At 42.9% G+C, this 16,689-nt stretch overlaps 1 protein-coding gene across 1 annotated transcript; it reads left to right on the plus strand.

The window, feature by feature from the left end:
* The first annotated feature begins 5,333 nt into the window (after positions 1-5,333).
* Positions 5,334-14,912, plus strand: GPX6 (glutathione peroxidase 6). Its single transcript, XM_082347035.1, has 5 exons — positions 5,334-5,503; positions 7,335-7,488; positions 11,992-12,109; positions 13,082-13,181; positions 13,960-14,912. Exons 1-5 carry the CDS (start codon positions 5,417-5,419, stop codon positions 14,164-14,166), a joined length of 666 nt encoding a protein of 221 aa, XP_082203161.1. The 5' UTR covers positions 5,334-5,416; the 3' UTR covers positions 14,167-14,912.
* The last annotated feature ends 1,777 nt before the right edge of the window (positions 14,913-16,689 follow it).

The raw sequence follows: 16,689 nt of genomic DNA on the forward strand, positions 1-16,689 counted from the left end.
TATGGTCACAGACTGTGAGAGCTCCCCCTTCTGGTCTCCTAACTCTATTCAACTGAGGTTTCTGTTTATTAATTTTTTACACATTATATAATTATATGTTATATCACTGGTATATTTAAACATAAATAGATATTACCTATCTAAATATATAAAGAGAAAGATGTTTACATGGTCAATCTTAGTAATGCATTTACTGTGATGGTTAATTTTATGTGTCAATTTGATTGGACCATGCGCTGCCCATATATTTGGTTAAAGTTATTTCTGAGTGTGTCTGTGAGGGTGTTTCTGAAAGAGAGTAACATTTAAACTGATAGACTGCATAATGCAGATTGCTCTCCACAATGAGGGTGGGCCTCATCCAATCCACTGAAGGTTTAATAGAATAAAAGGCTGAGCAAGCAAGAAATCTCTCTCTTTCTGCCTGTCTTTGAATTGGTCTTCTGTCTTTGGATTCAGACTCAGAGCGGAACTTATATCATCAGCTCTCCTGGTTCTCTCAAGCCTTGAGACTCAGCCTACCATTGACTATCCTGGGTCTCCAGCTTGTTGACTGCAGCTTCCTGACTTGGGGCTTCTCAGCCTATAACATGTGAGCCAGTTCCCTATAATAAATCTTTTTAGATAGAGAGATAGATAGATAGATAGATCTAGTAACTATTTATCTCTAGAAACAAGAACCAGTAGAGATAGCTCTATCTCCTTATCTATCTCTCTCTTATGGGTTCTGTTTTTCTGGAGAACCCTAATTTCCTTGCATACGCTTGTCGGGTGGATTGGTGTTTTCTAGTTTGTCCTTACCAAGAGGTAAGGACAAGCTGTTTATGCTGTTCAGACCATAGCTTAAGGTAGGCAGACTCTTACCGAATGGACCCTAGGACTTGGTGTCTGACCCTTGTGGTAGAACAAAAGTTAAATATTTTCTCTTTGTCCCCACTTCCTGGCACAGAGCTTCTTAAAGCTGTTGAAATCTCCTGAGTGGGATGCGTGCTAATGAGAAGACTGGTGGCTGGGGGCTCCTGCATAACTTCAGGATGCAAGCTGCTAGTCAGGAAGACCAAGTCATAATCAGAGAATTGGAACTTCCAGCCCCGCCCTCTCTCCAGGGAATGGAGAAGGCCTGGAGATTGAATTCAATCACCAGTGGTCACCAATTTCATCAATCATGCCTTTGTAAGGAAACCTCCATAAAAAAACTCTAAATGACAGGGTTTGAGAGCTTCCTGGTTGATAAACACTGGAAGCATTGGGAAGGTAACATACCTGGAAAGGGCATGGAAACTCCATATCCACACACCCCCCCATACCTTGCCTTGCATTTCTTCCATTTGGCTGTCTCTGAGTTACATCCTTTATAATATACCAGTAAATGTAAGTAAAGTGATTTCCCAAATTCTGTGAGTCATTCTAGTAAATTATCAAAAGTGAAGAGAAGGTCGTGGGAACCCCCAATTTATAGTTAATCAATTAGTAGATGGGTGCCCCCATACTGGGATTTACAACTGGTCCCTGAAGTGGGGGCAATCTTGTGAAACTGAGCCCTTAAACTGAGAAGAGTTGGGAGTCTGGTAAGCCCAAACATCCCCTGGCTTGTGGCAGTACAACTCCAATCTCTTTACGTCCTTTACAAGGCCATCTGTTTTGAGGATATCAGTCATATTGGATTAGGTGTCCATCCTACTCCAGTTATGATGTCATCTTAACTAATTACATTGGCAAAGATCCTACTTTCAAATAAAGTCACATTCTGAGGTCCTGCAGGTTAGGATTTCAATATATCTTTTGGGGGGGAATATAACTCAGCCCATAACATCCTGTGACCTTGTACAAATTATTTCTCTTCTTAGGAATCCTGTCTATGTCATCTAAACTGCTTCATCCTGATTGGGTCAAAGAAATAGTGATTGAGACAAATTGATATGAGTCTCCCATCCTCCTCTGCCCTAGCCCTAGGCTATTTGAGAAAGGCAGCAAGACTGACCTTGAGTCCAGTTCAAGGCCTCATCAAGCTCACTAGAACCCTGATTTGTGACTCAGGCCTCAGAGAGTTACCTCTGAGGTCTTGTTTGATAATTGTGTCCCATCATTTTGAATAAAAACATGCAATTAATGTGTCAAAAAATCTTTCAGGAATGATCCCAAAGTACTGGCCCAGATTTTACCTAAAATGTCAAGAACCAATACCTAGATAGATGGATTTTGAGTGATGAAAACAGTTCAATCTGCCAGAAACATAACATTTATGGAGGGAAGGGTACACCTGAAAATTTAACTAATGTCAAATCAGGAAGGATGAGTGCCCCATGGGAGAATTTCAAATTGAAAGTGTAAGAATTAGGGAGGAATCAAAGTATTTTTAATATGAGCGATGTCAACGAGACTGACCTTTAGAAAAGTAATAGAATAGAAGCAAAGTGTGGAGGAAGAGAGACTGGAGAAGATCTGGGAAGTATGGGAAGGAGGAAATTTCCCCCTATCCCTCTTGAGTTATTGTGGCTGGACTAATAATAAAATCAACACAAGACAGATTAACAGGAGAAAAAGAAACAAATTTTAATTTGTGTGCATGGAGGTCTTATAGAAATGGGTCCCCAAAAGTGGTCAAAGCAGGCAGCTTTTATACTTTTTAGACAAAGACCAATAAATATGTGAGGACTTGACAAGACAAAGAAACTTAGGCTTTGGGTGCTTAATTAGTGAAAAATCTAAACAGAGTTTGGGCTTGGGGTAGTAAATTAAAGAAGTAACAAGGTTTGTTTATACAGGCTTCTCTGCTGGAATTCCCTATCTCTGATGATAAGCGTGTCCTGATGCCTCGAGAGGCAGGTAATGTACCTTTCACATGGGAGATTTATTTCCTGCTTTCAGGGAGACAGAGAGGAGGGTCAAAGTGTCTCTCTTGCATCAATCATTTCTTAAGTAACTAATTCAAAATAATCAACATGCCATTAAGGCATATAAATATATATATTTTAAACAACAGCAATGTATTTATTTATTTTTGGCTGCTTTGGGTCTTCGTTGCTGCGTGTGGGCTTTCTCTGGTCGCGGAGAGCAGGGGCTACTCTTCATTGCGGAGCGCAGCCTTCTCATTGTGGTGGCTTCTCTCATTGCAGAGCACGGGCTCTAGGCGCCCGGGCTTCAGTAGTTGTGGCATGTGGGCTCAGTAGTTGTAGCTCGCGGGCCCTAGAGCGCAGGCTCAGCAGTTGTGGCGCAGGGGTTTTGTTGCTCTGCGGCATGTGGGATCGTCCCTGACCAGGGCTCGAACCCATCTGCCCTGCATTGGCAGGTGGATTCTTAACCACTGCACCACCAGGAAAGTCTGCCATTAAGGCATATTTTGGGGTGGCCTGCCCTGGGCTTCAACGGAAGTGAAGAGACAAACTAAGGGATGAAAGCAAAGCTCCTGGAAGGAGCTAATAGGGATGTGAACTATGGCTCTGGAGGAGGCGTGAAGGGAAATTGTAGCCCTGAAATACCTTCAGGGGGATCAGGGACATGAGATGTCTGCCCCTTTCCTCTTGCTCAGTGTGTGCTCTGTACCTTCACTTCTCATCACTGGAGGCCAGGACCCAAGGTGCTCAAAAACTTAGGGATATTGGAATAGAAACATGGGAAGTTGGGGTTTTAGACTATTTGACTTACTGATAAGGTCTATTCAGAAGTGTCTCCTCACCACTCAAGGGCTAGTTATTGCAAGATGAGCAAAAGTAAATCGCTTCAGACAAAGAAGATTTAGTCACAACAACTGATGATCCATGTGGAACCAGAGCAAGGTTTCTATGGTTAGAATCAGGAATTTGCTTTCATTTCACCATTACTAACCTGTGACCTTTGAGATGTCCCTTCTCTCTGTGGGCTTCAGTTTTCTGATGCATAAAGATGAACATGTGGATGATAAGTAGACTTCCAGTTGCTTACATGTTTCAGGCCCTGGGCTGAGTTCTTTTCCATCCTCAAAGCAGCCCTAGGAGGTAGACACTATTATTACCCTGATTTTACAGGTAAGAAAACTAAGGTACAGAGACATTAGCTTTTTCTGAGATAAGGAGCTAGTCAATACCCTTATCATGGGTATTGAACTCAATGGTCGCTATAGCTTCACAGTCTAAGGTTCAGCCATTTTTAAAAATGAGAATGGCGAGAGGCCAAGGAGCTTGGGAATGTGTGTAGGTCTGTGCCAAAAGAGGGACGGCTTCTGCATGACTGCTCTAAATGCCTCGAGGACCTGCTTGGCTGGATCAGGTATCAGCCATCAGGCCATAGATTATAGGCCTTTGAGAAGAAATCTGAGATAACAGAAAGCTTATCTTCCAACAGAGTTCATGAGAATTCAACCCCATCCAGACTTAAGTTTCAGGAGCAGAGAAAGGCTTTTGTGCAAACCTGGAAGAGGCAGGGCAGATGGAGGGGACTGGATGTCAAGGGGCTTAGAACTGAAAAGGAAGACGTTATCACTTCAATAAACAAGGGAGTTTAGCAAAGCTGAGCTGGCAGTGAAAAGCCGGAAGGGAGCAGATGGGAGGGAGGAGGGGTGGGAGAAACAACTCTGACTCTTCACCGATTCAAATACTTTGCAACAACTTTCAGATTGTTACCTTATTAGGACCTCACAGTAAATAGTTTTATGGAGTAAGTGGGGTAGAGATGATTACAATAATTTACAGAGAATGAAGCTCAGTCGAGCCCAAGGCAGTTCCCTAATGCACAGTTTAGATCTTTCTCCTGGATAACTTCCCCTTGTGAATGTGTATCCATCATCTGTGTTACTCCTGCATTAACAAGCCCTTCCCCAGGGGACAGATCTCAGGGCAAAGGGTCTGAGACATGCAGGTCCCCACATCTGGACTTCATAATTAGAAAATACAGTGTGCTGTTGACTAACTGATGAAAGTCTGAGGGGACAGTACAAAGGATTAATAGTTATCTGGGACAATGCTTCTCAAACTTCAGCTTGCGTGTAAATTACATGAGGATCTTAATTTTAAAAAGAAGATTCTGATTCAGTGGTGGTGGCTTTACTTCCTGGATGCAGAGCCAGCACCTAGGAACTGCCTGGAGAAGGTAGAGACAGTACTTCAAGTTCCAAAGAGGGAAGCCTCCGCCTCCACCTGCCAGAGCACGGGCGCCAGAACACCAGCGGGTGGCCTGACCCGGAGGCACTGGGTGCGCTGAGCCTTCAGGGCTTGCGGGAGTGGGCGGAGGAGTGAGGGGGAGGGGGAGGGGGAGGTTGGGGAGAGGGAAGAAGAAGAAAGGGGAGGGAGAGCGGGGTGGCGGGGAAGGGGGGGGGGTTGCCCGTGTGCTAATGCTGCTCTGCGATTGGAGAGCGCATCTTCAAACTGGTCTGTGCCAGGGTCTCAAAAGGAGCCGAGATCCCTGGGGACCTGAGGCTCGCCTAGAACTCCTAGTCCGAGCCATGATCCCGCAGTTCTGGGCCTGCTGTCTTTTCTCACTGTTCCTGGTCGGCTTCGCTCAGCCGACCCCGAAACAGCAACAGATGAAGGTGAGTGCCCCGCAGGGAACCCAGGCGGATTTCAGCACGTGATGACTAAATTGGCCGCCAAGGATGCAAGGAGTTCTCCCTTCTCCCCCTCTACGAAGGACGAGATCCGTCTTCTCAGCCCTTCCAAACTGACATCTGCCACTGCCACTGCTGTCCTGTGAGGCAGAGCCTCTTCTAAACTCTCTTTACGTGGATCGTCTCCCCTGAGCCTGGTGGGTCACTGGGCCGAAAGTGGGCGAAGGACGCAGGCTGCTCTCGCTGCGTTCCGCTTTGCCACTTCCCCTGGTGGCCGCCTGATACCCCAGAGCCCGTCCCCTCCACTCTGGTCTGGAACCTCAGGCACCATTGCGGGTCCGGGAAAGAGGACATGAAGTAGCAACTGGATTAGAGGGAAGCTGAACTGGTTGCTCCTGGGGAGGGTGAAACCCCGGGCCAGGTGGAAAAGAAGCTGGTGCTGAAATGTGCCCTAAGGAGTTTTAGGGTTGGGAGAGGGTTTTTTTTCTTTTCTTTTTTGTCAGGGAATAATAAAACACAAAAGGCCCAGAGAGTTGCTGGCCAATTTTAATTTCAGGGGAGGTGATGTGACATCCTGGAAACAAGCTTGGATCACAGGTTGATATCCATGTGTGAGACAGACAGCTGGAAGCTGTTGAGCCCAGAGCTAAGGCAACATGAAGACAAGGAAAATGGAGGCACACAAATGACAGCTCACAGGGTGATTTCCACTTTTTTAAAAAAATTGTACTAGAAAGAAAGGCAAATGCTAGAAACTCTTCATCAGAGAGCTGAGGTAGCATGAATGCAAAAGAGAATGCAGGCACATAGATGACAACCCTTTCATGGTGGCTTTCTTAGGCTAATACTCTCAAATATTTGGATTAATGTTTGTGCACAGATGTGTATGGAAGTATGGAACACAGGGAACGTGCCTGCCCTGCGTCAGCCTCCTTCTCTCCAAGGATAATGAAGGGGGAGCTATGCCTGGTATCCTAGTGACAGAACTAACAGGCTTAGAAAATGATAAAAGAGTTTTCTGCCCCACTCTCCCCACAGGAGCTCACCCACAAGCAATTCCTTCACTGCATGGGGCAGACATCTATGTACATAGAATTTTAGAGTAATTGAAACTCACTTAAATTACTCTAAAATTCTATGCCTTTTCTCCACATCTCCAGGAGTCCCTCTCCTCAGATAACAGTATTTTAGCTTTTTGCTCCAGGTCCTGTCCGCTCTTTCCCTTGGCATGCTTCTGGGTAGGAAGTCTCTTCCCTTTGCTTCCTGTTTCACATAGAGATAAGAAGAAAGGGGTGTCGAGGATGAATTCTGTAGGTACCAGTGAGCCCCCACCAACAAAACTCTGGAAAGTGCCTTCAGTGGGATCCAGAGCAGGAACAAGTTATTTGCTGGGCTCTGGGGGAAGGAAATTACTATGTAAGAATATATAGATGAGAAATTTATGTAAAACATATTTCTGTTATGAGAAACTCTGCCAAAATCTGTTAAGAATATTTGAGAAGGGGTGGGATGACTGGAAGGCGGTGTTAGGATGTGGAGGAGAGTGCAGGTAAATTGTAGAGCGGAGCATGGAGGTAAATTGTGTTAATATTCCAGGAATGGGAAGAGGCTTATAAAGTGCTTGTCGCACCGTTAAAAAAAAAAAAAAAGATTGTAAGCTAGAAGATATAAGTTCTAACTGTGGCATTAGCCATAACTAAAAATATCACTTGGAAAATTCTCTTCAGTTCTTAGAGTTTAAAAAAAGTCCACAGATATTGGGGATTATCGTTTGTCTTATCATCGCATCATTATGGTTATTTTTGTCACATTCCAGGTGGATTGCTATAAGGGGGTGACAGGCACCATCTATGAGTATGGAGCCCTCGCCCTCAATGGCGAGGAGTATATCCAGTTCAAGCAGTATGCGGGCAAGCATGTCCTCTTTGTCAATGTGGCCACCTATTGAGGCTTGGCAGCTCAGTATCCTGGTAAGAACTCATGTTTCACCTCTCTTGGAACTAGCTTTGTCAGATGACCATATTCTAATTCCAGAAGGTTTTGCTACTTTGTTATTAGGAGGAAGCAGGGGGATGGGGGGGGGGAGATAGGTGATCATGTGACTATTCCCCTAAATCCTGCCACTGCTCTCTGCTCCTTAGAATGCCAGGAGAATTACCTCCAGATTTGAGAACGAAGATTCTCCCAAAGATTTAGTCAAAGACCACCAGGAACATATCTGTAGTTGAGTTTATTGCTCCATGTTCTGAGGGAAAACATATACTGTAGGCAACCATGGGGCTCTTAGTAAGAAGATGTTAGAACGGACTTGAGGATCTCGGCTTGTGTTAGGTGATTTGGGGAAGGGTTCAAGGAATTGAAGCTTTGCTCTGGATTGGATGCTGTCAGGAAATGGGCACAGGTAAGTGACTGGGTATCTTAATAAATCATATCTACAGAGTAGGAGGAATAAAGCAAGGGTAAAGAAACAGCAATCACTTAGATTGGTAAGAATAGGATGATGCTTGGTCATTTTTGTGATCTGGATAATGTTCATGTTTTGTGTGGTTAAAACATGATTAAGGGGTTTCCCTGGTGGCGCAGTGGCTAAGGATCTGCCTGCTAATTCAGGGGACGGGTTCGAGCCCTGGTCCGGGAAGATCCCACATGCTGTGGAGCAACTAAGCCCGTGCGCCACAACTACTGAGCCTGCGCTCTAGAGCCCGTGAGCCACGACTATGGAGCCCACGTGCCTAGATCCCGTGCTCTGCAACAAGAGAAGCCACCACAAGGAGAAGCCCTCACACCACAACGAAGAGTAGCCTCCGCTCGCCACAACTAGAGAAAGCCTGTGCGTAGCAACGAAAACCCAACGCAGCCAAAAAAAAAGAAACATGATTATGGAGTGGTCCTTGTTTTTGTCTTGATTCATCATGGTCACTTGTATGATATTGGTCTTCTGTGAAACTGTTTATGTTCAACAGGAGAACACCAAACCCTAGCTGTGACTCCCAGGCGAGAATCTAGCTTTCAGGGGCTGATTTTATCTTTCTCACTGGTGACTTCTGGTAACAGGAAAGAGGATTGATCTTTGATCTTTTGGAAAACACCCTTGGGTTCCGCAGGCACCTCCAAATGGCAGAGAAGTGGAAATGTAGTTTACTATCTACATAGTATTTAACTGGAGTGAGAGCTATTTGGGAAAATGCTTCATCTCTCCAAACTTGGCTCAACCTTTGGTGGCTGAGGTGGATTTTCCATTTTCTTTGTGCACTCATGGGGACGAGTTTGGAATTCCTGCTGATCCAGAAAAGGTTAAAGTTTTAGATGGATTATACTAGAGATAGATGGAGTTTTTGACATGCCAAGAACTTTATTTTCAGCTTTTTTTAAAAGTTCAAGATAAATTCGAAAGATTAATTATACCAGTGCCACCAAAAAATGGATCAAAAAATACATGAACGAATTTTAAGAAATTTTTTCACATATTGACATCAGTATCTAGTCAACTGATCAAAAATATAAAGTCCTATTAATTTGTCTTAATGGCACTCCAATAATAAGAAATCCAACAATTTTCTCCTTTTTAAACACCACTTAAATTTAGGCATATTGCAATCTCACTTCTAAGATATATGGTTCACCAAATTTTTTTAAAATTAATTTATTTATTTTGACTGCGCCAGGTCTTAGTTGCGGCACGTGGGATCTTCGTTGCAGCATTCGGACCCTTAGTTGCGGCAGGTGGGCTCCTTAGTTGTGGCATGCTTGCGGGATCTGTTAACCAGACCAGGGATCGAACGCGGGGCCCCCTGCAATGGGAGCACAGCGTCTTACCCACCAGACTACCAGGGAAGTCCCGGTTCACCAAATTTTGATATTTGAAAATTAACATTCAGCGGGTGCTACGGTTTGAATATTCGTGTCCCGCCACAATTCATATATTGAAACTAAAGCCCAATGTGATGGCAATAGGAAGTGGGGCCTTTGGGAGGTGCTTAAGTCATGAGGGTAAAACCGTCACGAGTGGGATTAATGCTCTTACAAAAGATACCCTACAGGGCTCCCCAGTTCCTTCCACCATGTGAGGACACAGGAAGAAGTTGGCAGTCTGCAACCTAGAGGAGGGTCTTGTTCAGAACCCTACCATACTGGCACCATGATCTTGGACTTCCGAGTTCCAGAACTGCGAGAAATAAATTTCTCATTTATTTATTTACAAGGCACCCAGTCTGATATTTTGTTTAGCAGCCTGAATGGACTAAGACAGTGGGGACTGCTTGATTCAGGCAAAAATTATATTAAAATACCCCCTCCACCAAAGCACAACAAAAACCAAATGATTCACATTTACCAAAAGAAGCTAAAGACCTTTTCAATTTAATGTTGAAATTGTGCATAAAAAGATACTCTCAAATTACAGATTTTGAAAAGATCAAGACATTTAAAAGAATTTGGGAGTCACATTATATTTATTATTTTTATGTACAATCAACTCTAGGGAAAACCTGAAAAGCTAAAGACTACTTTTTAAAATTTTTATAAAAATCTCAGGATCTAATTATAAGAGCCTAAACAACAGTTTAGTATCATTTAGCAAGTGGAGATTCTCCTCCCTTCAAAAAGTTAAGCTTGAAAAATATGGTAAGCTTAAAAAGTTGTGAGGTGTAAACAGAAGTTCCACGGAATGTAAATCTGCTTTTAAATCTGTTTTAATTTAATTCAGTTTTAATTTAAACTTATTGAATAGGTAATACAGTCACAAGATTCAAAATTTAAAAGGTACAAAAGGGCTTTACAGTGAAATCTTCCACAGTCCCTTCCCTTTGGGCAACCAGTGTCATCAGTTTGTGGTGTACATTTCCATAAATCTTTCTTTTTAATATTTATTTTATTATTTATTTATTTATTTGGTTGTGCCAGGTCTTAGTTGCAGCAAGCAGCCTCCTTAGTTGAGACACGTGGGCTCCTTAGTTGCAGCATGTGAACTCTTAGTTGCGGCATGCATGTGGGATCTAGTTCCCTGACCAGGGATCAAACCTGAGCCCCCCTACACTGGGAGCTCTGAGTCTTAACCACTGCACCACCAGGGAAGTCCCTGCATAAATCTTTAATGCATATGCAAGCAAATCAGTTTCTCTCTCTCTCTTTCTCTCTCCTCTCTCTCTTTCTCTCACACACACACACACACAAATGATTCTGCACAGTGCTTTTTAACATAATAAAATATCTTTGACATTATTCCGTATCACCACATGATGAGTTTCCTCATTCATTTTAAGATATAGTTTTCCAGGGAATTACCTGGTGGTACAGTGGTTAGGGCTTTGTGCTTCCATTGCAGGGGCCATAGGTTCCATCCCTGGATGGGGAATTAAGATCCCACATTCCATGTGACGCAGCCAAAAAACAAACAAGACCAAAAAAAGAATAAAAAAAGGATATAGTTTTCCATTGTATTGCTGTGCTATAATTTATTAAACTAGTTCATGAGAATTATAAAGAGCATCTCATTCAAATTTTACTCCAGATGAGGACATTGAGAGTTCAAGGAACTTGCCAAAGGACTAGAACCAAAGTTTGCTAGGTATTTCCGCAACAGGAAGGAAATATTCTTGATGGCTAAAGATAAGAGAGATAGTAACTGAATAAATATATAAAAAGAAGAAGGCACTTTCTTTTAAGAAGAGGTCCTTGGGGGAGATGCCAGCAGATAGAGCCGAGTCTGAATAAAACTGGCTGGTGCTGGTCATGGAATCAGTAAATCTGAACCGAAAATGGCTAAAGTTGGAAATAATGGTACAAGTCCAGACAGAGAGTTGGAAAGCTTCCTGGCAGTGGTAAAGAACAGTTGGAGTTTGTAGCCTAGAATCCCGGTGAGTGTTCCAGGGAAATGGCATCAGTTATGTCACTGGAATTGACAGAAAGGTAGAGAATGTTCTGGAGCTAGGCTTAGCATCTCACTGATTCCCTCAGCAACTCCCAGGTTAGAGCACCAAAGAGTGCTCCTGGGAAGGTGACTGGAGTGTCAGGTTGTGTCATCATGGGGCATAGTAGGAGGAAGGGGGTAGCATGTCCATTCTGTTTGCCTTTCCTTAAAACATTTTTGATCAATCAATCAATCCATCAACTTAGGAAGGCAATGGACTTCTCTTCAGAAGTCTGAATCAGAATCAAGCAGAACCCCACCTCCTGCCAACACACACACACAGAGTACTAACCAATCTGTGCTTTTAAAGGAGGGCTCCTATTGGGTGATGAAGTGGAGCCACTTATGGGAGCTATTGCACAAGAAAAATGGCAGATACTGGGATGCGCTTCCGGAAACCTGTGTTCTAGCTTTTTGCTCTGTTTCCTCAATCTCTGTAATCTTGAACCTTTCCCTCCATAGTCCTCAGCTTACTCATGTGATAAATGGATAAATCAGTGGTCTTTTACTGCTCAAGGTAGGGCTGCTGGCCGGGTTATCCATGCAGTTCACTCTCTACTTACAGAACTGAATGCACTACAGGAGGAGCTGAAGCCTTTTGGTGTAGTTGTGTTGGGCTTTCCCTGCAACCAATTTGGAAAACAAGAACCAGCAAAAAACTCAGAGATCCTTTTGGGGCTCAAGTAAGTGCCTGCTTGGGACCCTGCAAGACCCTGTCAGGATTTTCCTTCCACATTCTACCTAGAGGCTTCTTATTCTGGAGACTTCTGGGGTGACTGACAGATTAATGGGTTCAAGAACATCATTATGATGCTTTGAATTCAGTCTTGCCCAACTGGCAGTGCTCAATAATTCTCTCTACCTTTCAGTACTTTAATGGTAAGACTACGGGAAATCTAATGTAAAAGAAGCACAGGAAAAAGGAGAAGATACAGGAAATAGAAATGAATCAAGAATCCTAACCTTCCAATTTTCTTTTTTTAAAATTTTTATTGGAGTATAGTTGATTTAAAATATGTTAGTTGCTGCTTACAGCAAAGTGAATCAGTTACACATATACATATATCCACTCTTTTAGATTCTTTTCCTATATAGTCCATTACAGAGTACTGAGTAGAGTTCCCTGTGCTATACAGTAGCTCCTTATTACTTATCTATTTTATATATAGTAGTGTGTATATGTCAATCCCAATCCCCCTATTTATCCCCCCCCCCCAGTTACCATGAGATTGCTTTCTACAACTGTGACTCTATTTCTGTTTTGTAAATAAGTTCATTTGTATAATTTTTTTCTAGATTCCACAGATAAGTGATATCATATGATATTTGTCCTTCTCTTACTTCACTGACTACTTGTCTGACTTACTTCACTCAGTATGACAATCTCTAAGTCCATCCATTGCTGCAACTGGCATTATTTCATTCTTTTTTATGGCTGAGTAATTTTTGCCTTCCAATTTTCTTGGAATTCTCCATTGGTTCCCTAAAGCCTGTGCATGAAGTCCTGATTCCCAAAGACCTCTTTCCTCACCTTCCCTGTCTACGGCCTCTCTTTCTTTACCTCTAATTTCCTTTTGTGGTTAAGTTGTGGTGGCCATTATTATCCATCCTTTTCTTAATTTGGGTCCTCTCAGGAACACTCTGGTTCATTGCAGGTATGTACGTCCAGGTGGTGGCTTTGTTCCCAATTTTCAGCTCTTTGAGAAAGGGGACGTGAATGGAGAAAAAGAACAGAAGGTCTTTAGCTTCCTGAAGGTAAGCAAACATAAACCTGGCAAGGATTGGTCAGGTAGGTAGAGATGCCCTGAAAGTGTGGGGCTCAAGTCTACGATTGAGTTTGGACTCCTTGGAAAGAAATGCTCAGTTCACAGATCATGGCAATATCTGTTGTGAGGCTTTAGCTTCAAGTAGAGGAAACATATAACATATGATTGCTCTAACATAGACTGACCTTCCCTACAGAATGGTAATGATTCATTCATTCAACAATCATTTATAAAATCACTGATTATGTGCAAGAACTGTGCTGCACAATGAGTTAACAAATATTAATAGGGCATAATCTCTTCCCTGAAGGAATTCATATCTAATCAGAGAGGCAAATATAGAAACAGATATGTAGAGTGTCATGTCATAATTAACTTTAGAGTCACAGAGTGTTAGAACCACATAAGCCCAGAATAGAAGGACCCCTTTTTTTCAGGTAAAGAAACTGAAGCTAAAGAAATGTTATGACTTACCAAAGAAAACAGAAGATAGTCTTTCATTGAAGCACCATGATATAATCATGGGAGTGAGGGAGAGACAGGGAAAGGAGGAAATTTTTCTATTTGCTATCATACTCTCTAGCTCTTGGTTGTTTGATTGTACTGGTAGTGATGTACTGAAATGTCTGTGGTTCGTTAGGAGCATGTCAAGTAGTTAATATATTGAGATATATAATGGTGAGTAGAATTTCTAGGGGTAGGGATAAGACTGGACCACACAGAAGCAGAAGAAAAACTGTCTTGCTGTTTCCATATCTCTGCTCCAGAACTCCTGCCCTCCAACCTCTGATTTTTTGGGCTCATCAAGCCAACTCTTCTGGGAGCCCATGAAGGTCCATGACATCCGCTGGAACTTTGAGAAGTTCCTGGTGGGGCCTGATGGAGTCCCTATCATGCGCTGGTTCCACCGGGCTTCCATCAGCACAGTCAAGTCAGACATCCTGGAGTACATGAAGCAGTTCAAAAGCAAATAGGAAGGGCCAGACATCATCAGAAGTTGCCTCCTACCTGAAGAACACATTTAAGGATCTATCTTTGCTCCAGACTCCATCCTACCCAGCTCCCACATGACCAAAACATCCTGTACGGCCCAAATACGTGTGTGTGTGTGTGTGTGTGTGTGTGTGTGCGTGTGTGTGTATGTGTGTGTGTGTGTGGAGATTAAGGGAAAGAAAACCTATCTCCCAACTGTCTGATCCCAAAGTATCAAGTTTATTCCACTCCATTCCAAAGGAAAATCATATTATAGGTAGATGGTTCGGACTACCCATGTCCCTAAAAAAGTAACCCCCAGCAGTCCTGACACCCTCCTTCCACATCCTGAAGGTTTAAAGAAAACAGAAACTGGCAGCAAGACTCTCAAGATCTCCTTAACAGCCTCTTCCCTCCTCCAAGACAGGCATGCAACCTTAAACTCTTCCTCTCCCTAGTTAGTTTTCTTTTAGTTCCCTGACACCCTGTAGTTCTCTTGTAGGATCTCTGAAGGCAGAGTGAGAGCAGAAACCTCAACTCACATGAAATGAGGGGCATCTCCATGATGGTGGATCCCAAAGCCCCTGTGGGTCGGACCCTACCAGAACCTTCTTTGGTGCCTGTCCCTTAGTGCATTCAGGTCATGGCACCTGGGCAGGGATGTTCCTTCTTTCTGAATGATGGGCTTTTTCCTCACCCTTTAAACTCATCATTGTCACTATCTCAAATTAAAAAAAATTCTGCAGCATCTGGCTTCCCATTGGTGTTTTCCCAGTCCCATATTTTGTGTGGAGTCATACCACTTCCTCTCTCACTTTGTTTCTGTTTCCTTGACTACCTCACCTAGCTCTTTAGTATTTTGGTTTTCACAAAAGTGCTCTAGACCTTTTTTTGGCCCATCCAAGAACACTGGGTGGGACTGGCTGCTCACAGAGTTGCTGTGACATGAACACAGACTTCTTGGAGTCAGCCCCCTGTACCCCTCCCCCCATTCAGGTCTCCTGGGGAACCCCTATGTGAGAGGAATCCTTGCTTCTTAAAAAGTCTCTCTCTCTCCTCTCTCTCTCTCAACAAATATGCATATATTTCTGTTTACAAAATTAATTTCTGTTCACTGTTAAAAATCTAAAATCACATTAAATTAGAAGAAAAGCATAAAAAAACCCACTCCTAATCACAGGAGTAAAGAACATGCTGGAAGCCTTATCTAGCCCATGCTGTTTTATAATTAAAGTTCAGTCTTTTATATGAAGACAGATTTCAGAATATCAGAAACAGGAAAGAGAAGATTGCATGAGGAATAAAATAGGTGTTTTTCTTTTCCTTTTCACAAATTACTATGAACATAGGTACTTGCACTTAAAGATTTTTTTGCACTAAAAAAAGTACACAGAATTTAAATATCGGTGAGTAATGTCAAACATTATAATCCTGTTTTGTACCTAAACAGAAATGTGGTCCCTGACAATCTTCATACAGCAACATGAAAATTGACAGACTAAGCCAGAAATGACCAGGAAAGTGATTCTTAAGACTCTAAAAATTCATAGGTGATAGACACACATGAGAAATGGAAAATAGTTTCAAAATATTTGGATGTTTTTTCTTCTTGAACTCAAAATCTAGTAAGAAAAAAATGGATTAAAAAAAAAAAGAAAAGAAAAAGCCTGGCTGTCCTTGGCCATAACCCACAGAATTTGAGACGTCATAAGTCTTCTACTAGGCACTATGGCAGTTAGGGCAGTGAGGGGATTACAGAACCAGTTACAGTGGTGTTGAGAAATGCGTGTTTCATGTTTTAGTTTCTTTGAAATCTCTGCAGTTCTTGAGAACCTCCAGGAACCTTAACAGTCCTCAGAAGGGTTCCCAATCTGTTACTATTTTCAGATCAGAATACTCGAGGTGCAGGAAGTGGGTGGAGGAGGATGGGATGACCCAATGTATAGAATTCTCTCAAGATACTGGTTCAGCCCAAACCAGGAAACTGTAGTTGCTGGACAAAAGTGAATTCTCCAGGGGAATAATATCATCTGTTCCACAGTAAAGACCTAAAGTGATGAAGGTGGAGGACTGTGGCTTCAACCTGAGTGCATTATGCCTGAGTGTCAGGAGAGATCTCAGTCCTGCCACTGCTCTGGAAAATCCAGGTGTCATATTCCTGGTGCCCTCCAGTGGCTGCCCTGAAGAGAAAAGAAAGTTTGTTCTGGGGAGAGCCAAGAACAGAGAAATGAAAAACAAACTTCCTTGCACTGGGAGGTGAGTGCAGGTGAGGGGCAGGTGTGGAAGCAGCAGTCCTAATCAGAATGTTGCAGATTATGATGATGATGATGATGATGATAAAGTATTTATAAAGAGAAGATCAAGGGATACAGCTTTCCACTTCTCCCTTCCTCACCAATACATGTAACAGACTCTAGTCCCCAAGGAAAGTCACAGGCAGAACATTCTGGGAGGGGAAGACTGCCCAGGAGGGTCTCGAACGCTAGTCTGTTATAGCAGTTAAAACTTTACTATGAGGGAGTTCC

Source organism: Balaenoptera borealis, assembly GCF_965194805.1.
Source record: "Balaenoptera borealis genome assembly, chromosome: 12".
Lineage (NCBI taxonomy): Eukaryota > Metazoa > Chordata > Mammalia > Artiodactyla > Balaenopteridae > Balaenoptera > Balaenoptera borealis.